We start from the raw sequence: 26,759 nt of genomic DNA, 5'->3' as shown, positions 1-26,759 counted from the left end.
GTCACCACTATGTCCTCCTGGAACTGTTCATCGTAGTGAGTATATAATATAGAATGGCAGTGTACTCACTTAGTCAGGTCAGAGCTACACTGGACAGATGAGAGGTGGTTGCTGTGGAGAGAGAGAGAAAGAAAAGAGAGGGAAAGATAGAGAGAGAGAACGAGAGAGAGAGGGAAAGAAAGAGAGAGATGAGACAGAAAGAGAGCATGTTTCAAGACAGCAGAGAGACAGGTGGTCTGAACAGGCAGCCCTCACAGGCCCCAAGGCTCTGTAGCTGACCACAGGCAGTCAGGGTGTGTGTGTTATGTACAGTATGTACATGTGTGTGTGTGCGCGCGTGTCAAAACGTCAGCCGTATTCAGCTCCTAAGGAGGCCCTCTGGGAGCAAAGTGGCTGGCTGCCATGGTGACCGGTCAACTGTGATCGCACGTCTCCCCCTTAATATTAGTCTATTGTTACACACGCACGTGCCCACAAACACACGCGCGCACACACACCTAATGAAGAGGACATGGCAGGCCTTACATACAGTGAGTGACAACAGTTCGCCAGCTCCTCTCTCGTCTGACATGTGTCTGTGTGTGTCTGTATGTGTGGTGTATGTGTTTGTGTGTGTTTGTGTGAGTGCGTCTGCTAGACCAGGTGATAGTGATATGGCCTACTACCACCTTCCCTTAAGAGATAGCATGCAGTGTCAGCACAGCTATTGAGGCCAGGCGTACAAGGTGAGTTTTCAGTTCAACAAAAACATGAATATAGGTCGTTCATAATGGCTTTTGGCACCATACTGTAGATACAGTATCTTACTAAATATGAATATTACATCTTATTCATACAAATCTAGAATACACTCCTCCATCCATTTCAATAGGAAGCTATTTGAGCTCCAACATTACCAAGAAAGACCAGAGGAATTCACAGAAATACACAAAAGCATGACTTCCTTCCTTCAGCTTGTGTGTGTGTGTGTGTGGGGGGGGGGGGGGGGACTGAGCACCCAACAATACACACTATTCTCCTTACAGCTCATCCATCAGCATCAGTGTTGACAGTGATAGCATGGCTTTGCGTGTGTGTGTGTGTGTGTGTGTGTGTGTGTGTGTGTGTGTGTGTGTGTGTGTGTGTGTGTGTGGCCAAGGTGAGGATGGACAAATGAGAGAGCTGATGGAGGAGAGATAAGAGTAATTATATGGGATTAATAAAGTGATTATAGAACATAGTTGAAAAGTGTGTGTGTACGGTGTTAGTGTGTAAACAGAGATCAGCCACCTGGACAGCTGATGAAACTGTGGGTTTGCACAATCAAAGAATTTCTGCACAAACTATCAGAAACCGTCTCAGGGAAGCTCATGTGAGTGTTCGTCGTCCTCACCAGGGTCTTGACCTGACTTCAGTTCAGCATCTTAACTGACTTCAGTGGGCAAATGCTCACCTTCAATGGCCACTGGCACGCTGGAGAAGTGTGCTATTCACGAATGAATCCCAGTTTCAACAGTACGGGGCAGATGGCAGACAGCGTATGGCGTCATCTGGGCCATGTTTTGCTGATGTCAACGTTGTGAACAGAGTGCCCCATGGTGGCGGTGGGGTTATGGTATGGACAGGCATAAGCTACGGACAACTAACACAATTGCATTTCATCTATGGCAATTTGAACGCACAGAGATACCGTGACAAAATCCTGAGGCCATTTGTCCTATATTTTTATTTTATTTTTTATTTTAAATCCCTTCCCCGCAGGAGGACTTTTTCCTTCTGGTAGGCCATCATTGTAAATAAGAATTTGTTCTTAACTGACTTGCCTAGTTAAATAAAAGTTAAATAAATAAAATAAAAAAATGTCATGCCATTCATCCACAGTCATGACGTCATGTTTCAGCATGATAATGCATGGCCCCATGTCGCAAGGATCTGTACACAATTCCTGGAAGTTGAAAATGTCCCAGTTCTTCCATGGACTGCATACTCACCAGACATGTCACCCATTGAGCATGTTTGGGATGCTCTGGATCGACGTGTACGGCAGCGTGTTCCAATTCCCGCCAATATCGGCGCGGCAGGTGGTTAGTGGTTAGAGTGTTGGGCCAGTAACCGAAAGGTTGCTTTATCGAATCCCCAAGGTAAAAACTTGTCGTTATGCCCCTGAACAAGGCAGTTAACCTACTGTTACTAGGCCGTCATTGCAAATAAGAATTTGTTCTTAACTGACTTGCCTAGTTAAATAAAGCTTAAATAAATAAATAAATATATTTTTTTAAATGTCCAGCAACTTGGCATAGCCATTGAAGAGGAGTGGGACAACATTCCACGGGTCACAATCAACAGCCGGATCAACCCTATGTGAAGGAGATGTCGCGCTGCATGAGGCAAATGGTGGTCACACCAGATATGGACTGGTTTTCTGATCCACACCCCTACCTTTTTTTTAAGGCATCTGTGACCAACAGATGCATATCTGTATTCCCAGTCATGTGAAATCCATAGATTAGAGCCCAATGAATTTATTTCAATTGACTGATTTCCTTATATGAACGGTAACCCAGTAAAATCTTTGAAATGGTTGCACGTTACGTTTATATTTTTGTTCAGTGTATTTTGAGTAATTCACAAACCCCACAGAAAGAGAAAGAGAAGTGAAAATCATTAACACCTCGACTGCTGCAATAGCCACATATTCTAAGGTAACACTTGACAATGGATGTCAACGGAAGCCTCTAGATTAGTGCAGCCAGAAAAATATGCATCGAGAGAAAGGAGATATGATAACAGAAATGACTTTGGCTGAGGTTCAGTCATATTGGTATAATCAAGCTCACTGTTACATATGAAGTTATAGTAATAATAGTAATTTCGGGGCCAAGAAGAGAAAATGGGATATGTTTAAGGCAAGGGAAGGAACCTTGAATAAAGTCAAGGTCACCATTAGAGGGAGACATCATTTGGATAGCCTAGTTACCTTGGGATGCGGTGAATCTTTAGGACTTAGTATTTATCGAACATATGGTAATAAGCACGTTATGACAGGTTTTTAATATTTAACCCTATTCATAATGCAAACGCTTCCTTAGCAAGATGGACAATAAAGTTATATTCTATTCTGTCTCCTGTTGTGTCTTTTGGACAGTGCCATATTTATCCTGCAACAAGGGCAGCAGTCATTAGCCTGTTTACATGCAACCTAAACCTCCCAAAGTGAAGTCTCTAGTCTAGTGTAACAACCAGGAGACTGGGAATGCCAACCCCATGCCAAGTAGCCTCTGTCCGGGCACAGCAGCGGGCAAAAGGGGGGTAAGTACCGGTAGGCTACCAATCCATTCCAGGATATGACATCACTGTCTGGAAAGAGATTATATGTACCACTGAGTTCAGCTATTAGAACCTTCCGCCCACTCTAGACACGTACATGTAACAAGTCTGGAATGAGGTGAGGCTTGGGCTGCGTCTCAAATGGAAACCGATTCCCTATTTAGTGCACTACTTTTGACCAGTACCCATAGGGCTCTGGTCAAAAGTAGTGCACCATATAGGGAATAGGGTTCCATCTCGGATGCAGGCTTGGTGTGCAATGAATATGCCCTGTGGGTCGTGAACTGTCAAACAGTCGGCCCCTGGCCATGACCTTCCCTTACCGCAAGAGGAGCACATACGGTTCTCTTGACGGTCAACAAAATAAGAGACTGTGACTCAGGATCCAGAACCTCCATCTTAAAACAGAGACAAGAGAGAGATCCAAATCCAGGACAGAGCATTAATGATATCATCAAACACTTATTTCATGTTAGATAAGTAATGATTTTCCATCCATTTTTCCATCAGCTGGCAAGCCAACAACAACAAGAAATAGAAATAGTAGCTATCATTATAACTAGGCCTGGGGGTAGGGATCATAATAACTCAAAGCAAACCACAGGGTGGAATTGGAGTCAGATAATCAACATGGTTACAATCATTGGAGACCTATTTGTGGTCCAATACTGTAGCCATGGTGACAGACCAAAGCACCACAACAAATGTCCTACTGGGGATCTACTTCCATGGCAGAGCGCTCCGTCGTGTCTTTATGGAGATGACCTGGTTAGACGGTGGGGTAGTGAGGCATGGTTCACAGAGAGGCTATAAGGTTGCATCCCAAACTACACCCGATTCCCTTTATAGTGCCCTTGTCAAAAGTAGTGCACTATATAGGGAGTAGGGTGCCATTTGGGACATTACCCAACTGTCTGTAATCCAGGTTACTTTTACTCTAGCTAACAAGTGAGTGAGAACACTATGCTAAAAATGTTATAGGAGTGGGTCAGAGGCGCTAGAAGTGCTAACCATCCATTAAAAGCTGTAATATATAATTATCATTGAAAGCAAGTCTAAGAAGCGATAGATGTTCTATGTGCGCTATTTCTATGCTTCCCATGCTTAAGTTTAGTTTTTGCATGTTTTACTTTTGGTTTTGTACATCAGCTGAAAGTACAATATTTTTGGTTATGGAAAATATATTTCACAGTGGGGCGGCAGGTAGCCTAGTGGTTAGAGCGTTGTACTAGTAACCAAAAGGTCGAATCCCCGAGCTGACAAGGTAAAAATCTGTTCTGCCCCTGAACAAGGCAGTTAACTCACTGTTCCTAGGCTGTCATTGAAAATAAGAATTTGTTCTTAAATGATTTGTCTAGCTAAATAAAGGTCAAATAACATTTTTAAATACATTGGTTTAGATTGTACAATGATTGTACTTGCTTGTTTTGTCACAAACTGAAATTAAGCGAACTATTAGATTTTTAGCAACCAGGAAATGTCAGAGCGATTTCTGCATAGGGCACCTTTAAAGGAGTATTTGCAGTGTTATGTTTATAGTCTATGGGTCAGAGAGTGAATGTGATGTTCTAGAAGGAATGGGTGACCCATGTTAAGCAGTCCAAGTGGTGGGCTACCAGGCAACAGGCATCTCCATGGAGCCACACATTCAAACATTGACGCACACACAAGTACACACCGACACGTACACACACACACATTGACACACACACACACACACACACACACACACACACACACACACACACACACACACACACACACACACACACACACACACACACACACACACACACACACACACACACACACACACACACACACACACACACACAAAAGCTGGAACAGTGAGTCCTAGAAGACATTCTGGGTGTCAAAATCAAGGGAAGTGAACAAAAATGTGTGGTATGGAATTCTAGAAGGCAGTAAACGTAGAGGAAAAACTCCCAGAGTCACTCTACAGGGGGCTTGAAACAGACCAAACATTAAATGAGAACCTACACATCCAACTCAGTGTGTGCGTGCCCAACATACAGGGATTCAAAAGGAAATGAACGTCCGCCAAACAAGAAGTTAACAGGAAGTGATGCCATAAAATGTCATGGGGGGTGCCTGCCTGGAGGGTGACTCATAGATCAGGTGTTAAAGCAGAATGATCCGGTTCAACCAGAAATTCCACTAAGAACCTTGTTCGTCTGATCTCACTGTATTGCAAAGTGTCAAACCAGAACAATCCGGTTCCATTAAGAACCATGTTGGTCTGATGTCACTGTATGACAGGGTGTCAAAGCAGTTCGTGATGGGTATATGTTTTGGTGAATATTTGGGTATATGTTTTGGTGTGACAATTGAGTGGATTGTCAAACTATGTTGGGAATCTGGTTCTGCACTATAGATGTAGTAACATGAAATGTTCTGTTATATGATATATTTATATGATATATTTGTGAAGTTATGTACCTATTTCTTCAGATACTTTGTGAATACAGTGATGGATCAATATCCAGATGTATGAAACAATGTGATGCACTGTATGACAATTGATCTAATTTCAGTGTCACGACTTCTGCCGAAGTCGTTGCCTCTCCTTGTTCGGGCGGTGTTCGGCGGTCGACGTCACCGGCCTTCTAGCCATCATCGATCCATTTTTCATTTTCCATTGGTTTTGTCTTGTCTTCCCACACACCTGTTTTCAATCCCATTCATTACCTATTGTGTATTTAACCCTCTGTTTCCCCTCATGTGTTTGTCAGAGATTGTTTTATGTCAAGTATTGTTTTCTTGTTGTATAGGTGTGCGACGGGTCCTCGTACCCATGTTTATTTGATATATGTATATTTTCGTGCTTGGAGCATATTGAGTGGACATTTAGTAAAAGTCTACATTTACACTCCGTCTTACTCTCCTGCGTCTGACTTCCATGCCACCTATACACACTATGACATTCAGATGTTAAATGGTACAATTTCAGGCATACAGTATGTAGGCCCATTGGAGAGGTCAATATCCAGAATGACCAGCATGATAACAATAAACAAATGTGTCAGTCTCAACCTCAGGGTTGACAGAGATCCCTTTCTTCTCACTACTATACAAATCAGGGAAATGGTTTGGTTTTTACAGCTTTACGGGAAGTATTGTTGAACCAGAGACCACGTGCTCACACTGCCACCATCATAACAACGGCAGCTTGCATGTGAACAGCATGCCCCCTCCCTCCCCTCCTCTTTCTGGTGGGCCTATTGTTTCCTATGTTAATGCATTGAGATGGCATGAAATGCAGCGGATAGGCCCTATGACCCCACATCTCCATAATAACATGCTGTCGACCTCTTTTCTCAGGACAAAAACAAGACCAGGACCTACCTTATGTAGAAAGGAGATATGGGTCTGCTGTCTTCCTCTTGAGAGCTGAAATGCAAAAACAAACAACAAAAGAAAACGGTTAGGTTAGCCACTGTGGAGTGAGAGTGATGCAATATTACATATGAAGGCACACTTTTTTTTCTCCCTTTCTCTGCACCTCAGTGTTTTATTTAGGGGACAGAATGTCCTTTTGTCTCTGGAACAATAGCCACCTAATGCTCCAGTCAGTTCAGTACGTTTTGTTAAAGCTCATCTCTGGGAATTATTAAAGCGACAGTTGAAGGGTCGTGTGTGCCCTCCTCTGGTTTAGCTCTGGCGGAGCCTGGGCCAATAGTTACACATGACAGAAATTATGCAACAAGAACGGGAACTTCTTAATGTGGAGATTGCTTAACATGTACATATCCTGAAAAATACTTTAACCTGCCGAGGGCCTTACTACCCTAAACATCATGTAGCCTACAGAAGCATGTGTGTGATTAACATTGTGTATAAAATTGTGGCAAAAAGGCCTAAATATTGCCACGGAAAGGGTTACATAGCCTTCATCAGGAAGCCAAACCTCAATCACCAGTGCCATTTTCTCATAACCATGGGGTACAGTACATGGAATTTGGCAATTGCGCCAATAAACAACAGCTAATACTGTCTAATCATGGGTTGTAAATACGGTTAGACACTTTTGAAATAAACAATAGACTCACTAATACACACAAGACTGAATTGTGGTAAAATGGGCCACGGAGAAAATATTTGGACTCTGTGTTTTTGGGTACGTGCAGTAGCTCCAGTAGTCTAACGGTAAGGAGGGTGTGAGTATGTCACTGTCTAGGGCTGAGAGGGGAAAACATACCACTGGTTTAGCTGCCCGGGGTGTAAAGGCCTAACACCGTACCAAGTTCAAAACAGAGGATTTAGGTTTCAGTTTGTCAGGAACCGAAATGGGCCGAAGTTCATTCAACTTCAAAAGCTTACCATATCACATGACCTGGCCTCTATCTTGAAGAATTCTGAATGAGTGTGTATGTGAGATTTTTTTGTGGCGTGTATGCGTTTCTTCCCTTACCTCCTCTAATACAACCTACGTACATAGTCTATGAAATCCCCCTTCCGGATCAAGGTACCAAGCGCACCTCACAACAGCATTTCACAATCTTTACGTATTGCTAGTGGAAGCCAGCCGAGAAATGTTTCCCTATACTTAGGCCGTGTTAAACAGTCTGGCAAGCGTATTAAAATAATGTGTGCTGTCATGAATTGTTGCAAACGGAAATCCTGCTTACCCACTACCTTACTTAAGGAATAACAAGTGGCTTTGTTGAGGAGACTTAATCCTCTCAGAGGTGATGGAAAACTACCAAACAACTTGGCCAGGCTGGCAACCCTCCACCATTTTGTAGACAAATAATAATCTTTATTTAATTCAACTCAACACATTTTTACCATAGTGCCCTATTGACCAGGTTGTTTAAATAATGGTTTCTCAATACCCTATACCGGTATAAGGACATTTTGTTTGACACACTACTATTTTCACATTTGACACATTGGTCATATTCAAGCTCACAGAATTCATTTCAGGTTCATAGCCTTGCATTATTATATGGATGTGACTACTAGCCTGGAATCTAAACTTTGGTTGAAACTGAGCAATATTCCGTTTAGGGTCCAGTCCAGGTGACTCCATGTCCAAAAGGAGGATCTTACTGGAGTATACGTTCTCCTGATTGGAGGTCAGTGTTCCAGCCCTCCTCCCCCTTCTCCTCTGCGTCCGCCAGGCCTCTTCCACACTGCTTTAATAAGGACGATAAACCATAGCCTGCTTCATGGTCCATTCTTAGAATGTTTGGAGAATAGAACCTGCAGTGTACCAAACCTAAAAAGCTTGGGCCGGTTACCTACTTGAGCCCCTATTGGTGTACACTCTCATAACTCAAGTTACAGATAGTACATTCCACCATAGACCAAGGTGTTAAGGGAAGGCTACCATAAACCCATCACGCTTCAGAGATGATGACATTTTTGCCAAAGGGGCAATGGGGGAACATGCTGGAACTGTGGAGAGAAAAGTAGCCAATTGTGAATGAGCAATATGGTTGGTAGGCAGCTTTCCTTCTCAACCAGTTTTCAATGCATTTATAGCATAATTCTAGAGTAATGAAAGGGAATAGCTGGCGATAGCACAGTGATATGCTCATCCAGATTCATTATGTTTAGAGGTACCAATGACCTTGACCTGTAGTTGTACTGTGGTTGACCAGTGTCAGCTCTTCACGTTGACATTATGGCCATAAACCAGGTCAATGGGGTTAAATCACCATGGTAGCAGGAACATGGCAACTTCCTCTTACTAAACTACACTGAACAAAAAATATAAAACGCAACATGCAACAATTTCAACGATTTTACTGAGTTACAGTTCATTTAAGGGAATCAGTTAATTGAAATAAATTAGGCCCTAATCTATGTTGGTCACAGATACCTTTAAAAAAAGGTAGGGGTGCGGATCAGAAAACCAGTCAGTATCTGGTGTGACCACCATTTGCCTCATGCAGCGCGACACATCTCCTTCAGATAGAGTTGATCAGGCTGTTGATTGTGGCCTGTGGAATGTAGTCCCACTCCTCTTCAATGGCTGTGCAAAGTTGTTGGATATTGGCGGGAATTGGAACACACCATCATACCCATCGATCCAGAGCATCCCAAACATGCTCAATGAGTGACATGTCTTGTGTGTATGCAATTCAGCTTTCATGGATTGTGTACAGATCCTTGATACATGGGTCTGTGCATTATCATGCTGAAACATGAGGTGATGGTGGCAGATGAATGGCATGACAATGGGCCTCAGGTTCTCGTCACCGTATCTCTGTGCATTCAAATTCCCATCGATAAAATGCAATTGTGTTGGTTGTCCGTAGCTTATGACTGCCCATACTATAACCCCACCGCCACCATGGGGCACTCTGTTCACAGTGTTGACATCAGCAAACCGCTCACCACAAATTTCAATGATATTTTATTTCAGCTCATGAAACATGGGACCAACACTTTCCATGTTGCGTTTATATTTGTGTTCAGTGTAAATAGTCATTAGTCAACACCAGAACACCAGCTGATAGCCTACTTATAATAGCAGAAAATGGCCAGCACATCTACAGATGGGCCGCAAGAGAGCGAAGGGTCAATGACAGACTTGGAAGTCAAACATGGCAGATACCATGGCAACTAGCATCTTCTTGACTAGTGCCATTGCAGTCTCATCTCTTCCTATACATTTACGAACCCCCCTCCTAACCTATAGGCCGGTTCAGCAGCCAATAACATTTGAGCCAAGTCTCTGACCCTCTTCTCCTTTTGGCTGCTCAGGAGCCAATGACACCTGTTTGAATCAGAATTGATATCCTCTCTCTCTTTTTCTGCAGATGGGGACCATTGTAGGAGTATTCTATAGGTTAGAGTGGGTGAGGACAGAACAGGTACGTGCCAGCTACTAGGGTTTTCCCACCTTAAATCCAAGCAGACTTGCTCGATCTTACTGATGGATGAGGCTCCCTGTTGGCCAACAATAACCTCCCCAGAGTGTCTGACACTCACACCACACCGTTACATTCCTCACCCAATCCCTCACACACACCCACACACTCCCACACACATCCCAACCCGCTTTCAATGGATTTCTTTCTAAGAAAGATAATGGGTTACGTCACAAGTCAGTGAACCATGGCAACTACATACAACAACCAGCATGTGCATGTAGCCTGTATCTAGAAGAGACCCTATGAGTGCCTACGTGATGTGGCAAGTAGCCTAGCAGTTAAGAGCATTGGGCCAGTAACTGAAAGGTAGCTTCTTTTGAATCCCAGAGCCAACTGGGGGCGGGGGGTTCACAAGCCTTTACTATGCTGTCTTGTGCTTCTGATTTGAGACATGAGGATGAATTGATAGGAGCCTTTGTAATGATGAAGCATCCATCCCGGTTGCTAGACAGGATCAATGTCTAAACTGTGCACAGACAGTGGGCAAACATTTCTTCACAGTCTCCAACGAGTTGATCTCTGATGATGCAATACCTCTATGTAGTATCCTAGGAAACCCACTGTAGTCTACCCTCAATGAGATCTGGGACCGGTTTGTAGAAATGCAGGCAGGTTCAATGTTAAACATGCACATGTGGAGTTTGCATAGCAGTGCCACCGGCAAACTGGTATTTTCCAAACCGGTGAGAGGCCGACATGTAAAGCGAAGCCCTTATTCATGGCTCAAAACCGGCTTATATGCCGACCATCTAAGTTGACATGAGGAAAACGTAGCACAGTGAAGTGCAGATGAATCATCTGAAACAATTGATGGAAAATGTGTAATTGTAGTTGTTTTATAAGGGGAGATCTGATAAAGACTAGCATAGAAGGATGAAAAACAGTAGAGAGGGGACAGAGAAGTAGAGGAGGGGCCAGTAGGGGATATCCTAGCCCAGGGGTTACAATTTGACCCCAGAGAAATCTCAACTGATAACCTAAGTACGTATCTTCCAGTGGCCTAGTTCTCACAGTTCAAGATTTAACAAAATGCAGTTCAACACCACTAGCATTCTACTCATCTCTCAGTTGAAATCCAGTTTGATCCAGTTTGTTCCTGCTTAGTGCTGGATGCTGTACTGACACAGATACTAGCCTGACACATACCTATGGAAAGTAAGGGCAGCTTACTTGCACATGTATTTATATACAGTTCTAGTATTTGTACATAGTTTATGCTCAATGTTAGCCATCCTATACTCCACTGAAAACATGAGGCAACTAGTAGGCTTTGGGTTCCCAGGCAGTGAAGTATGCGTTTCCAAATAGGTCTGGCAATCCTTCTCTAGCTATACCAGTCTGCTGAACTTTAGCTAAAATGTCCGTCACATCATGTGACTGCCGCAATCCAACACTGTACCAGTCAGCTATTAGCATAGCTACTAGCCTATTAGCATCCCATCAAGAGACAGGGTTGCTTATGAAGGCTACGAGGGTCCCCCTGTCACCCGATCCCCAAATCGGCCATCCGATACCCCAGACTAGGGTATTTTTAAGGTGTCGGAAAGATCCTCCAACAGATTTACTGTCCCTATGAAGTGCATGGCGAGGAAAGCTGTTGCCACTCAAGGGGAAAGCACCTGTTGCTATTGCCAGGGATAATTAGGTAATGATATTTATTTGACATTTATTTAGATGAAAATCTCTTTAGATGCACAATGTCATTTTCAAGAGTGTCCAAATGAAAATGAACTAAAACAAACAATACTTAGTAACAAAATAATATGGCAACTACTGTCCTTTAACAATAACATTGAAATAATAATAATAACACATAATAATAGTAAAAAAGCCCTCTAGAAAGTCCCATTTTACAACCTAAAAAGGAATAGTGTTGATTTGTCATAGATTATCTGTCAAACATTTTACTAAGGTTGTGTCTTGTTGATAAAAAAAAATATACACTGTACAGTTGAAGTTGGAAGTTTACATACACTTAGGTTAGAGTCATTAAAACTCGTTTTTCAACCACTCCACAAATGTCTTGTTAATAAACTATAGTTTTGGCAAGTCGGTTAGGACATCTACTTTATGCATGACACAAGTAATTTTTCCAACAATTGTTTACAAACAGATTATTTCACTGTATCACAATTCCAGTGGGTCAGAAGTTTACATACATTAAGTTGACTGTGCCTTTAAACAGCTTGAAAGATTTCAGAAAATTATGTCATGGCTTTAGAAGCTTCTGATAAGCAAATTTACATCATTTGAGTCAATTGGAGGTGTACCTGTGGATGTATTTCAAGGCCTACCTTCAAACTCAGTGCCTCTTTGCTTGACATCATGGGAAAATGAAAAGAAATCAGCCAAGACCTCAGAATTTTTCCCCCAAATGCCTGAAGGTACCACGTTCATCTGTACAAACAATTGCAAGCAAGTATAAACACCATGGGACCACGCAGCCGTCATACCGCTCAGGAAGGAGACGCGCTCTGTCTCCTAGAGATGAACATACTTTGGTGCGAAAAATGCAAATCAATCCCAGAACAACGGCAAAGGACCTTGTGAAGATGCTGGAGGAAACAGGTGCAAAGTATCTATATCCACAGTAAAACGAGTCCTATATTGACATAACCTGAAAGGCCGCTCAGCAAGAAAGAAACCACTGCTCCAAAACCGCCATAAAAAAGCCAGACTACAGTTTACAATCGTACCTTTTGGAGAAATGTCCTCTGATCTGATGAAACAAAAATAAAACTGTTTGGCCATAATGACCATCGTTAAGTTTGGAGGAAAAAGGGGGAGGCTTGCAAGCTGAAGAACACCATCCCAACCGTGAAGCACGGGGGTGGCAGCATCATGTTGTGGGGGTGCTTTGCTGCAGGAGGGACTGGTGCACTTCACAAAATAGATGGCATCATGAGGCAGGAAAAGTATGTGGATTTATTGAAGCAACATCTCAAGACATCAGTCAGGAAGTTAAAGCTTGGCCGCAAATGGGTCTTCCTGTAACGGGCGTCTAAGTCGTTCTCCTCCTCGGATGAGGAGGAGCAAGGATCGGACCAAAATGCAGCGGGTGATGAATACATGATGAATTTATTTAGACAAGACGAACACGAAGCACACTTGATAAATTACAAAATAACAAAAACGACGTAGACCGACCTGGACATGAGAACTTACATAACACGAAGAACGCACAAACAGGAACAGACTACACAAACGAAACAGTCCCGTGTGGTACATACACAGACACGGAAGACAATCACCCACAAACAAACAGTGAGAACAGCCTACCTTAATATGGTTCTCAATCAGAGGAAACGTCAAACACCTGTCCCTGATTGAGAACCATATAAGGTTAATAGAAAAGAACCCAACATAGAAACACATAACATAGAATGCCCACCCCAACTCACGCCCTGACCATACTAAACAAATACAAAAACAAAGGAAAACAGGTCAGGAACGTGACACTTCCAAATGGACAATGACCCCAAGCATACTTCCAAAGTTGTGGGAAAATGGCTTAAGGACAACAAAGTCAAGGTATTGGAGTGGCCATCACAAAGCCCTGACCTCAATCCTATAGAAAATTTGTGGGCAGAACTGAAAAAGCGTGTGCAAGCAAGGAGGCCTTACAAACCTGACCCAAGTTATTGTGGGAAGCTTGTGGAAGGCTACCCGAAACGTTTGACCCCAAGTTTAACAATTTAAAGGCAATGCTACCAAATACTAGTTGAGTGTATGTAAACTTCTGACCCACTGGGAATGTGATGAAAGAAATAAAAGCTGAAATAAATAATTCTCTCTACTATTATTCTGACATTTCACATTAAAATAAAGTGGTGATCCTAACTAACCTAAGACAGAGAATTTCTACTAGGATTAAAAGTCAGGAATTGTGAAAAACTGAGTTTAAATGTATTTGGCTAAGGTGTATGTAAACTTCCGACTTCAACTGTATATACACTTCTTCTATTACGGAGTATTCGGGGTATGGCCAGGCACTCCTAATGCATGTTTTCAAAGACAGTTTCAGGCTTTACCTGAAGTTATTTTTTAGACGCTGTTATCTTATCTATTTAAAGGCAGTAAAAGATACAACAAATACTGCAAAGTCCACAACTTCCACATATACATTTATACTGTATTTGCGTGTGTTTGCGTGCATGCACACGTGTGCTTGTGTCCAGATCAACTACTAGAGAGCTGTACTACATAAGCTGTAACATAACACAGCCTCGTATCGGTTCAGTTTAGCATACGTTAGCTTGTTCATACTATTTTGTTTGCTTAGCAAACATGTTCTATTTGCTCCTGCGAGATGAGCTCTGCTTTCATTTTCCTAGCTGATACTTAGTATTGAATATCTAGTGAGAACATTTATTTCTTACAAGCCCTGTGTCAGAGGTCCTCTTCCAAGTAACACCACACAACATGAGGCCTGTATTCACCAGTTACCACTTTCCACTGAGCCATTTATTAATTGTGAATAAACATTGAATAAATATATATTTGGGCTCCCGAGTGGCGCAGCGGTCTAAGGCACTGCATCTCAGTGTTGAAGGCGTCACTACAGACCCTGGTTCGATTCCAGGCTGTATCACAAACGGCCGTGATTGGGAGTCCCATAGGGGGGCGAACAATTGTCCCAGCATAGTCCAGGTTAGGGTGTGGCCGGGGTAGGGTGTGGCCGTCATTGTAAATAAGAATTTGTTCTTAACTGACTTGCCTAGTTAAATAAAGGTTAAATAAGCAATACCTAATTAAACAAACTTGATTTTATGCATGCCCAATATGACCAGGCCAATATTTTGTCTTTTACATTAACAACTACCTGCAGGAAGCTTATTGTTTGATTGATTGATTGACTAAGCCCTCCACAGACAAAAGCTCCATCTTAAATCTTACATCATAGTGACTGCATGCCATGCACTGAGGACAAGGCTATCTTGTTTACGAGCAACTGAACACTGGGTGTGCTAGCTAGCGCTAGGCTAATGCTAACATCAACCCTAAGGAGGCCTCAACAACCAACCAACACAGCTGTACACGTTATTTTGCAGACATGCTATTCCCAGACTGGGGACACTTGATCCAGACAGGGTCCAGTTTCAGCCAACTTATAATAAATATGTTTAGATGCCATTGGGATGCCACAGGAGCCTTGCGACCAAGATCGGCTCCCGACTTTTTAGATCCCAAATGGCAGCTGGCTGTTCTGAGTTCCGCACAATCACCCTACAATGATGGGAACGTCTCACCCTACATTACTCATCTCATATGTATATACTGTACTCTATACCATCTACTGCATCTTGCCTATGCCGTTCTGTACCATCACTCATTCATATATTTTTATGTACATATTCTTCATTCCTTTACACTTGTGTGTATAAGGTAGTTGTTGTGAAATTGTTAGCTTAGATTACTCGTTGGTTATTACTGCATTGTCAGAACTAGAAGCACAAGCATTTCGCTACACTCACATTAACATCTGCTAACCATGTGTATGTGACAAATAAAATTTGATTTGATTTAAGATATTTACAACTAGTCTCTAGTTACACAGGGTTACTGGTATGTACCTCTAAACTCAACTCATACTGTACTATTACATGCTGAAAATAATAATAACTATTTCTATAGCTCTTTCAATACAAGTAACAAAGTGTTTCTCATCATAAAAGTACAAAAAAATAAACAAAGACAGGAGGAAGGAGAACGAAACAAGACAGCTAATTTGAATCACACATTCAAATCATACATTAAAAGCATCTTTATAAAATTGTGTCTTCAGTAGGGATTTAAAAAGAGGCACTGAATCTGCAAGCTTGATCTCCTCCGACAGACCCTTCCAAAGTCTAGGGGCCCTTATGGAAAATGTTTGGTCTCCTTTCGTTTTCAACCTAGACTTTGGAATGGTCAACAGGTCCCTGCCAGAGGATCTCAGGCTACGTCCTGGCTCGTAGGGAGATAAAAGATCAGAGATATAGGACGGGGCTAAACCAAGCCTTAAACATGATTGCTAGAATCTGGGTTCTAGCAAGGCGGGGGCCAAATAAAATAACATCGGATTTCTTCTTATTGAGCTGGAGAAAATTGTCAGACATCCAACATTTGATGTAATAGTGCATGTATGTATTGTAATACCATGTAACTCAATGTTTACTATAATGTTTGTGCTTAGTTATCATATAACCTATGACCCCCACAAATGATAATCATAAAAGTTTGTTTTTAAGATCGTTGCAGATAGATTGATATACTTTTAAGTGACTCCCATAAAATCATAAAAGCTGTGTTAGCAAACTAGGCTATACTTCCGATGTCTTGGCTGACAACCAGGACCTGCAAGCTGTGTTAGCAAACTAGGCTATACTTCCGATGTCTTGGCTGACAACCAGGACCTGCAAGCTGTGTTTCTTCTCTGCTATGAGGCAAACTTTAATTATTCAGGGAAGAGGTGCTACATGGACTACTGAACCACCAATACCATATGCACTGGAACACAGAGGTAAAAATACTAAAGAGTTTGTTTTATTATAAAAGAATAAGCGTTTTACATACATTTTTCTGCACTTTTTCTGCATTCGTAGCATTTTATTATGCATTTAATAAAAATAATCAGCTACCTAATATAACCTCTTTCTATTGACAATGTGCCTCACCCCACTCTCTTAATAAGATTTCACATTCGTGGAATTTTTTAAATCCCAGACATCCTATTGTGCTCCTGAATGAATACAAACATCATGAACTACTAACCTGTTAAAAACTACCTATTTGTAACTTTCCACCATACGGCCCCAAAATAACTGTCTGTTACTACACTACACACTGACCTGTTCAGGACCTCCATGGTCTTGACTGCGCTGACGTCCCAGGCGTCCGTGGCTGGTCCCTGAGGGTCCTGTGGGGCCCCCGGTGGGGTCAGCTCCATCCTCTCAGGGCTGGGGCTCCTCACCTCCGGAGCCAGGGGAACGGGAAGGACCAGGGGCCTCACAGAGGGCAGCCCAGGAGAGAGACTGGGAAGGGGCACAGCTCGGAGCACCGTTGCTGTCTCACGCTTTACTTTCCTCACCTGTGGAAAGAGACAAGGAGAATGAAGGATGGGTGAGGCGGGTGGATTCCCTGTAATACCAGAGCCCCGTGTGTAAAGCCAGAGATGTAAACGATACCTGCCTCAGCATACTGTCACAGGGGCAATCAGATCAGCTGTGCTGACCTTTAGTCGGGTTACTACAGAATAAAACATGCATTGGAGGATAGGCTATGTACAGTAGAGACATGGAGGTTGGCTAATAAAAGAACAAATGAAGGGGGAAGGTTAGCCTTAAACTGGGTTGTATTCATTTGGGCACACCATAACAAAACAAAACATATCAAAACATTTGGTGTTCAATGCAAATCGCTTATTGGAAAGGTTTAGATAGTAAGTACCCATTTGGCCTGTTTGCTTCTGTTTCATGCCTAGTGAATACGACCCTGTGGAAATGAAAAGGGTTAAACTCCTCTTTCTCTTACCGTGCTGACTCCTAGGGGGTATAGCTGGCGGTAGCCTGTCGTATCTACGGTGTACCTAAAGCACCTCACCCGTACCACTGCTATGTCACACCGACCTTTCTTCATGTCGACGGTGTGTGCACCACTAGTTTACTGTTTCAGTTCTACAGAGGTGCGCTAGCTACATCTAATGCATATAACTGAGAGGTGTGTATTTGGGGGTAAGAGAAAAGTGTGAATGAGAAATGTGAAGTTATTCAAATGTTAGCAGTCCACTGTGTCGTAAGCCTAATGGGTCTGAAGCCTACAGCTCAACTATTGATCAAAGGCACAATAACCAATCCCCACAGGGTTTGGCTCTGGACAAAAGCCAATGCTAAAGCATTTAATGATGAGTAATGGAAGCACTTTATCAGTGAGCCACATTTATCAATGGAACATCCAGTCAGGGCTGGATTCATTGTTTTTTTCTGTTACTAGGAGAGCCATGGAAAAGGTCTAGTAGTTGATGTTTTTCCGTTACAGAACAGTTTGAAAAGCTTCTAAGCCTAAGGGACTAGATGTTGCACTTCAACAACAGATGTCAGGAGTTAAGTGATGTATTTGACTTAATGTGGGGGGCGGTGCATCCAGAACGCCAGAGGGTGAGGGGGGGGGGTAACATGTATCACAATCACAGCTGTAGCATGTATCACAGCTGTAGCATGTATCACAGCTGTAACATGTATCAGTTTTGTAGCCATATATGGTATACTGTAATTGAATCTGCAGCCTAATAAAATCAATGCATGCTTATCTGGGATATTTACCCATGATGGCCTTGGATGACGGTCTTGTTTAAATATATAACCTAACAAAGATATGGCGTGTAGATAAGTTAGCTAGCTGGCTTGCTACTGGTAATTTTACTTTATGGTGGGAGGGGGAACTATAGTTGAAAAGCCATTGGTACGGTTCTTCCACTGAGAGTCATTCAGATGTAGGTATTGTGCAGTAAGCACACACTCACACACACATTTGGGGCCTTAGTGTGACACTGTAGTTTGGCATGTCTATATAAATCTGTCGTGTGCAACTGAGAGGGGCTGTGACATATGGAATCGATGAATCGAATCTTAGCGTTTCCATTTTGCATAAATTCGTCTCAGTTTATATGTATTTATGTCTCTGTAGAGCCTGGCTGTAAACTCAGCTTATCTGTCGAAGGCTCTGGTCTAGTGTTGGGAAACGTGAGATGAGTAATTGCCACCATCGGTCAGAGGGCCCTAAATATGTTTATGATGTAGTATATCTGAACCTGTTCACCTGTTGTTGTATGTACCACGTTACCCAACACAGTGAACACTCCTGTAGTGAGTTCAAGTGACTTTCCCCATTTTAGCTGGGACTTTCTCAGCTAAAAAAAAGTCCATGGAGACATTATCATTCAACTGCTGTAGTCTATTTTGCTTGTGCTCTTATTTATATTTACATTTCAAAACGTAAGCAAACATTCTGTTGTTATGGTAACAGCGGTATTGGAATTTTAATGTCACTCCTTTTCCGGTATTTATGTGAAAGCCTTTTTGCTGCTATAAATAATAGCTTGTGTTTTTGGATCATTGTGTTGTGATGAGAGTCTCAGCCAAGTGGGTGTTGTTCTTCTCAAGGCCTACAACACATTAACAGGTATGTCTCTCATTCCAACAAAAGAGGTTAGACAACTGGTCTGTCAACGCCGCTGCCTCTGCCTCTACAACTAAAGGTAGTTTTGGTGATTTAAAAGGCATGTTTTCACAGGTGGTTGTGAGTGACTCCAGAACGGAGGGTACCTCGTCAAATCACAGATTGTTGTTATTTCTTTTGCAGCATTTGGTGTGTTTTGGATTTTTGATCCAACTTGTAATTGTTAAGCCATTGTTTTCAAATGAGGTCACCTCCTCTTTGGTCAATTGGACAATAATAAACTGTTAGCCTAAAAAGTCTGTCATTAACACATTGTCATACTACCAGTTTGTCTTTCTTGGTGACAGAATGGCGTTTATTTACTCATAGTTCTCCTGATCGGCCACTTCCTGACGTCACCAGTGTTGGGGTCATTTGAAAAAAAATAAGTAATATATTCACTGTTACTCGTTACTTCTTTCAACAATAACAAATTACTTAATACTCCCTGGGAAAAGTAATTAGTTACACGAGGAGGTGTGTTATATGGCCAATATACCACGGCTAAGGGCTGTTCTTAAGCATGATGCAACGTGGAGTGCCTGGACACAGCCCTTAGCCGTGGTATATTGGCCGTATACCACAAACCTTCGAGGTGCCTTATTGCTATTATAAACTGGTTACCAACGTAATTAGAGCAGTAAAAATAAATGCTGTCAGCCAATCAGCATTCAGTGCTCGACCCACTCACTTTATAATACTCGATATATTGCTTTTGCATTACACCTCAAAACTTTGTGCATTCTCACTCAGTGTAAACAATGTCAACGTTACGTTGTATACATAAAAATCAAGCCTTGGTTGAGGTAGGCCTACAGTCATCTTCAGCAGCAGTGGTCAGGTCTCAAGGGGTCTTTCGCTATGAGTTGTGTGTTGGTTGTGTTGCCTTTGCACGTGCTTTAAGAAACTGGAAGTTGTGTTTCTAGTAGTGGAGGGGTCAAGCTGTAACATGTATCACAGCTGTAGCATGTATCACAGCTGTAGCATGTATCACAGCTGTAGCATGTATCACAGCTGTAGCATGTATCACAGCTGTAGCATGTATCACAGCTGTAGCATGTATCACAGCTGTAACATGTATCACAGCTGTAGCATGTATCACAGCTGTAACATGTATCACAGCTGTAACATGTATCACAGCTGTAACATGTATCACAGCTGTAGCATGTATCACAGCTGTAACATGTATCACAGCTGTAACATGTATCACAGCTGTAACATGTATCACAGCTGTAACATGTATCACAGCTGTAACATGTATCACAGCTGAAACTATCCCTATGAAAATATGATGCAGGAACTTGCATATGCATGTATAGGTGTGACGAAATCGGTTTATTTTTACGTTTCAAAACCATGTCTAATTGACTACGTCATGTGACCACATTGTTGGTATTCAAAGTACCATGTTGGGGATTTCTTAGTTAAAAGTACTCTGTTAGGGGAATTCTACATTGTAGGGGAATTCTACATTGTTGAGGAATTCTTAGTTAAAAGTACTCTGTTAGGGGAATTCTACACTGTTGAGGAATTCTTAGAGACGTAGTTCATGCAGGTTAACACTGAGCATCCTACATGTGTACATTGGGCATAGGGAGACAGCCTGCATTCTCATCCTGACACAAACACATACCTAAACCAGTGGAGGCTGCTGAGGGGAGGACGGCTCATAATAATGGCTAGAACGGAGCCAATGGAACGGAATCAAACCATTCCACTTATTTCGCTCCAGCCATTACCACCAGCCCGTCCTCCCCAATTAAGGGGCCACCAACCTCCTGTGACCTAAACATTGTGTTCCATGGCAGGTGCACACACGCAAACTAAAACAAGTATGCACTAGGCAGGTAGCACGTACCCCTCATACAGATACCTAAGCATTGTATTCCATGGCAGGGGCACATAAAAAAAAACACACACACACACACACACACACACACCTTTTTCTTTCTGGGAACTGGAATAGGTGTCTTTAGAGAGTGTGTGGGAGTGCTTGGTGTGGTTCCGGGTGTTTTCGGTGACTCAGTATCTGTCCTATTCACCGGGGTCTCCTTGGCCTCCTGGGAAAAAGACAACAACAAAAAAGTTTCACACACAATCCACCTATTGACCACTATAGAGCGGCAGGTCCAGCGAAGCAGCATGAGTTACTGTAGGCTTTTATTCCTTTTGTTATTGAAGGTACACCGTTGCCTCATCGAATGGTGTGAAATATCATGCCAGCTATACATTCCAGAACAGACTTTAGATGAACATTTCTGTTGGGGCCAAGGGTTGGAATTGGAGAGTGAAAACCATTTGACAAGGTAAAAATGTCTTCTGACTTAAATTCCAAATGATTTTGCAGTGGTGAGTTCCCAGAGTGATTAACAAGTCTCATAGCAGTGTGTGTTCTACCTCCCTCACAACAGTGTGTTCTACCTCCCACACAATAGTGTGTTCTACCTCCCTCACAAGTGTGTTCTACCTCCCACACAACAGTGTGTTCTCTCTCCCACACAACAGTGTGTTCTACCTCCCACACAACAGTGTGTTCTACCTCCCACACAACAGTGTGTTCTACCTCCCACACAACAGTGTGTTCTACCTCCCACACAACAGTGTGTTCTACCTCCCACACAACATTGTGTTCTACCTCCCTCACAACATTGTGTTCTACCTCCCTCACAACAGTGTGTTCTACCTCCCACACAACAGTGTGTTCTACCTCCCACACAACAGTGTGTTCTACCTCCCACACAACAGTGTGTTCTACCTCCCACACAACAGTGTGTTCTACCTCCCTCACAACAGTGTATTCTACCTCCCTCACAACAGTGTATTCTACCTCCCTCACAACAGTGTGTTCTACCTCCCTCACAACAGTGTGTTCTACCTCCCTCACAACAGTGTGTTCTACCTCCCACACAACAGTGTGTTCTACCTCCCACACAACAGTGTGTTCTACCTCCCACACAACAGTGTGTTCTACCTCCCACACAACAGTGTGTTCTACCTCCCACACAACAGTGTGTTCTACCTCCCACACAACAGTGTGTTCTACCTCCCACACAACAGTGTATTCTACCTCCCTCACAACAGTGTGTTCTACCTCCCTCACAACAGTGTGTTCTACCTCCCTCACAACAGTGTGTTCTACCTCCCTCACAACAGTGTGTTCTACCTCCCACACAACAGTGTGTTCTACCTCCCACACAACAGTGTGTTCTACCTCCCTCACAACAGTGTGTTCTACCTCCCTCACAAGTGTGTTCTACCTCCCTCACAACAGTGTATTCTACCTCCCTCACAACAGTGTATTATACCTCCCTCACAACAGTGTGTTCTACCTCCCTCACAAGTGTGTTCTACCTCCCTCACAACAGTGTATTCTACCTCCCTCACAACAGTGTGTTCTACCTCCCAGACAACAGTGTGTTCTACCTCCCTCACAACAGTGTCCAGAACAGATGAGACAGGTCAAATGTGCTGTGCTGCCTGACCTTAAACTCTAACCCCAACCCCTCCACCCAAACACCCCCATGGTCAACTCACGCCCACCTCTTTCTTACAGTAAGAGGACAGGAGCACCTGTAACCATGGCTACGTGCGGAGAAAAGCAATGAGGGACATGTGGGAGGTCAATGGTCAAAAAGCAGCCTCAGGAGGTGTATGAGTAAGTAGGTGTAAGGAGATCCCAATAGGAGCTGGTCAGGCAGAGGGATATCCCACAGGTCAGCAGCCAACTGGGGTCTCGGGTGTTGTGAGGCCCCTAAGGCCCCCCGAGGCCCCTGGCTGCTACAGACATTTACAGCACTTGGCAGAACTAGAGATATCTTCATGTGAGGCCACCACACACACACACACACACACAACATGCAATGATAAATACACTCAGCACTTCCTTTGAGGGCTGACTGACCAAATGACCACTTTGTCCTTTATGTAGAAAGTGATTGAGAAACTCAAAATGGAACTCATGATAAAGTGCTACTTCATGGAATTAAGGTATGTTTGAGACATACTCTTAAAATAAAGCATTTATGAAGTCATGTATAGTACGTCTGGGGTAACAGTGTTAGTCAAGTAACCAGACGCTTGTACTGTACCAGTGAAAAGTTTGGACATACCTACTCATTCAAGGGTTTTTATTTATTTTTACTATTTTCTACATTGTAGAATAATAGTGAAGACATCAACACTATGAAATAGCACATATGGAATTACATAGTAACTAAAAAGTGTTAAACAAATCAAAATATATTATATTTGAGATTCTTCAAAGTAGCCACCCTTTGCCTTGATAACAGCCTTGCATTCTCTCAACCAGCTACACAAGGTAGTCACCTGGAATGCATTTCAATTAACAGGTGTGCCTTGTTAAAAGTTAATTTGTGGAATTTATTTCCTTCTTAATGCATTTGAGCCAGTCAGTTGTGTTGTGACAAGGTAGGGGTGATATGCAGAAGATAGCCCTATTTGGTAAAAGACCAAGTCCATATTATGGAAAGAACAGCTCAAATAAGCAAAGAGTACTTTAAGACATGAAGGTCACTCAATCTGGAAAATTTCAAGAACTTTGAAAGTTTCTTCAAGTGCAGGCGCAAAAATCATCAAGCGCTATGATGAAACTGGCTCTCATGAGGACCACCACAGGAAAGGAAGACCCAGAATTACCTCTGCTGCAGAGGAACAGTTCATTAAAGTTAACTGCACCTCAGATTGCAGCCCAAATAAATGCTTCAGAGGAGTCTGCGTGAATCAGGCCTTCATGGTCAAATTGCTGCAAAGAAACCACTACTAAAGGACACCAATAAGAAGAAGAGACCTGCTTGGACCAAGAAACACGAGCAAGGGACATTAGAGCAAGGGGGATTAGACCACTGGAAATCTGTCCTTTGGTCTGACGAGTCCAAATTTGAGATTTTTGGTTCCAACCGCCATGTCTTTGTGAGACACAGAGTAGGTGAACGGATTATCTCCACATGTGTGGTTCCCACCGTGAAGAATGGAGGAGGTGTGATGGTGTGGGGGTGCTCTGCCGGTGACACTGTCTGTGATTTATTTAGAATTCAAGGCACACTTAACCAGCATGGCTACCACAGCATTCTGCAGTGATACGCCATCCCATCTGGTTTGACCTGGCCTCCACAATCAACCGACCTCAACCCAATTGAGATTGTTTGGGATGAGTTGGACTGCAGAGTGAAGGAAAACAAGTGCTCAGCATATGTGAAGCCAATAAGTGCTCAGCATATATGGGAACTACTTCAAGACTGTTGGAAAAGCATTCCAGATGAAGCTGGTTGAGAGAATGCCAAGAGTGTGCAAAGCTGTCATCAAGGCAAAGGATGGCTACTTTGAAGAATCTAAAATATATTTTGATTTGTTTAACACTTTTTTGGTTAATACATGATTCAAATGTGTTATTTCATAGTTTTCATGTCTTCACTATTATTCTACAATGTAGAAAATAGTAAAAATAAAGAAAAAACCTTGAATGAGTAGGTGTGTCCAAACTTTTGACTGGTACTGTAGTTAAAAACGGCATTAGGGTTATACTGTAACAGGTCAAACTCACCAGCAGCCTTTTCTATACTGACTAATATTGTCCCTTTCTGACACTAAGGGCCCAGGCCCAATTCAGGAATGACAATTGGAAAATAATTATATTTTTAAATCCTTAAAGTTTTGTGAAAATTCCCCAAAAATAATGGATTCTTAAAGCAGGTAAATAAATATGTTTTACAGCTTGATGTATCTTCTTGTGCCTGTATGTGTATTCCCATTATATGTGATTTTCTTCTCAACTTTCTCTTCTCCTCAAGCGCTAGAGACACATCAAAGGGTAGTCTAGACTCATTAAATATGGACCGATAACAAGAACATCAAAACAAAGATGTTCCCTTGGACGAGTCGTGACTGAGACTGCGTCAAGCCAAATCAATTCAAAGACGGGTATAACATCACTCGCAGGCAAACAAAATGTACCCCCCAAATACATTCCCGAAATGGCACCCTATGCCCTACATAGTGCACTACTTTTGACCAGAGCCCACATAGGGAATAGATAGGGAAGACCAAACCAGCCCAGATCAGTATGAAAATTTGTATAAAATACATGTAAAATACCAGTAACTCACTTTAACAATGATGATGTTAGAGGGTAGAGATTCCTCTATGTATTCTCCTCTGTCTCCATCTCTATTGAAGACACAGTGCTCTTCTTTATGGTCGTCATCTTGGTGGTTGTTGTTGAATATGCTGCTGTAGTTCTGGATCAGCTTTGCCATGATCTTATTACAGATGTTCTGCTCCTGGATCCCATCGAACCCAGAGGACACACTGGTGACAGAGACAGAGAAGATTAGAGATGGCATATAATGATACAAATTGTCACTATCATAAGTACAATATTGTAGCAACATTGACAAAAGGATTGGACCTCTTGGTGTGGTAGTTTAGCCAGAGACAGAAGAGGAAGCGAGACACCCCACTCACTGTTTTTTTCTGGTTCAATGAAAGTCAATGAACTAAGTAGACTAGACCCAGCTGCTATTGCATTGGTTTCTATGGGAGAGACGCCCAGTTAAGTAGACCGAAACTGACTATTATTTTCCAATGGTAAACGACCTGAGTAAATTTTCTTCATTTATCCACCATCTTTAGTTTAGTTTATCCACCATCTTTACTTGCAAAAGTATTCATCCACTTTGGTGTTTTTTCTATTTTGTTGCATTACAACATGTAATTTAAATTGATTTTTATTTGGATGTCATGTAATGGACATACACAAAATAGTCAAAATTGGTGAAGTGAAATGAAAGAAATTACTTGTTTAAAAAATAAAAATTGAAAACGGAAAAGTGGTGCCTGCATATGTATTCACCCCTTTGCTATGCAGCCCCTTAATAAGATCTGGTGCAACCAATTACCTTCAGAAGTCACATAATTAGTTAAATAAAGTCCACCTGTGTGCAATCTAAGTGTCACACGATCTTTCACATGATCTCAGTATATATACATGCCTGTTCTGAAAGGCCCCAGAGTCTTTCAGACCATGGAGCTCTCCAAACAGGTCAGGGAAAAATTTGTGGAGAAGTACAGATCAGGGTTGGGTTATAAAAAAATATCAGAAACTTTGAACATCCCACAGAGCACCATTAAATCCAATATAAAAAAATGGAAAGAATATGGCACCACAACAAACCTGCCAAGAGAGGGCCGCCCACCAAAACTCACGGACCAGGCAAGGAGGGCATTAATCAGAGAGGCAACAAAGAGACCAAAGATAACCCTGAAGGAGCTGCAAAGCTCCACAGCGGAGATTGGAGTATCTGTCCATAGGACCACTAAGCCGTACACTCCACAGAG

General features: G+C 42.4%; 1 protein-coding gene across 1 annotated transcript in view; it reads right to left on the bottom strand.

Moving 5' to 3' along the window:
* The window catches only part of LOC120037777 (protein FAM13A-like), a 73,574-nt gene that overhangs the window by 25,237 nt on the left and 21,578 nt on the right, over positions 1 to 26,759 (bottom strand). Inside the window, exons 5-7 of the mRNA XM_038983742.1 lie at positions 25,529 to 25,730; positions 17,042 to 17,280; positions 70 to 111 (exon numbers count right to left, since the gene is read on the bottom strand). Coding sequence (XP_038839670.1) covers positions 70 to 111; positions 17,042 to 17,280; positions 25,529 to 25,730 — 483 coding nt within the window. The remainder of the gene's footprint in view (positions 1 to 69; positions 112 to 17,041; positions 17,281 to 25,528; positions 25,731 to 26,759) is intronic.

The sequence above is a fragment of the Salvelinus namaycush genome, unplaced genomic scaffold (assembly GCF_016432855.1).
Source record: "Salvelinus namaycush isolate Seneca unplaced genomic scaffold, SaNama_1.0 Scaffold187, whole genome shotgun sequence".
NCBI classification, from domain to species: Eukaryota; Metazoa; Chordata; class Actinopteri; order Salmoniformes; family Salmonidae; genus Salvelinus; species Salvelinus namaycush.
The sequence above is the reverse complement of the archived record's forward strand: the minus strand, read 5'-3'. Positions and strand labels throughout refer to the sequence as shown.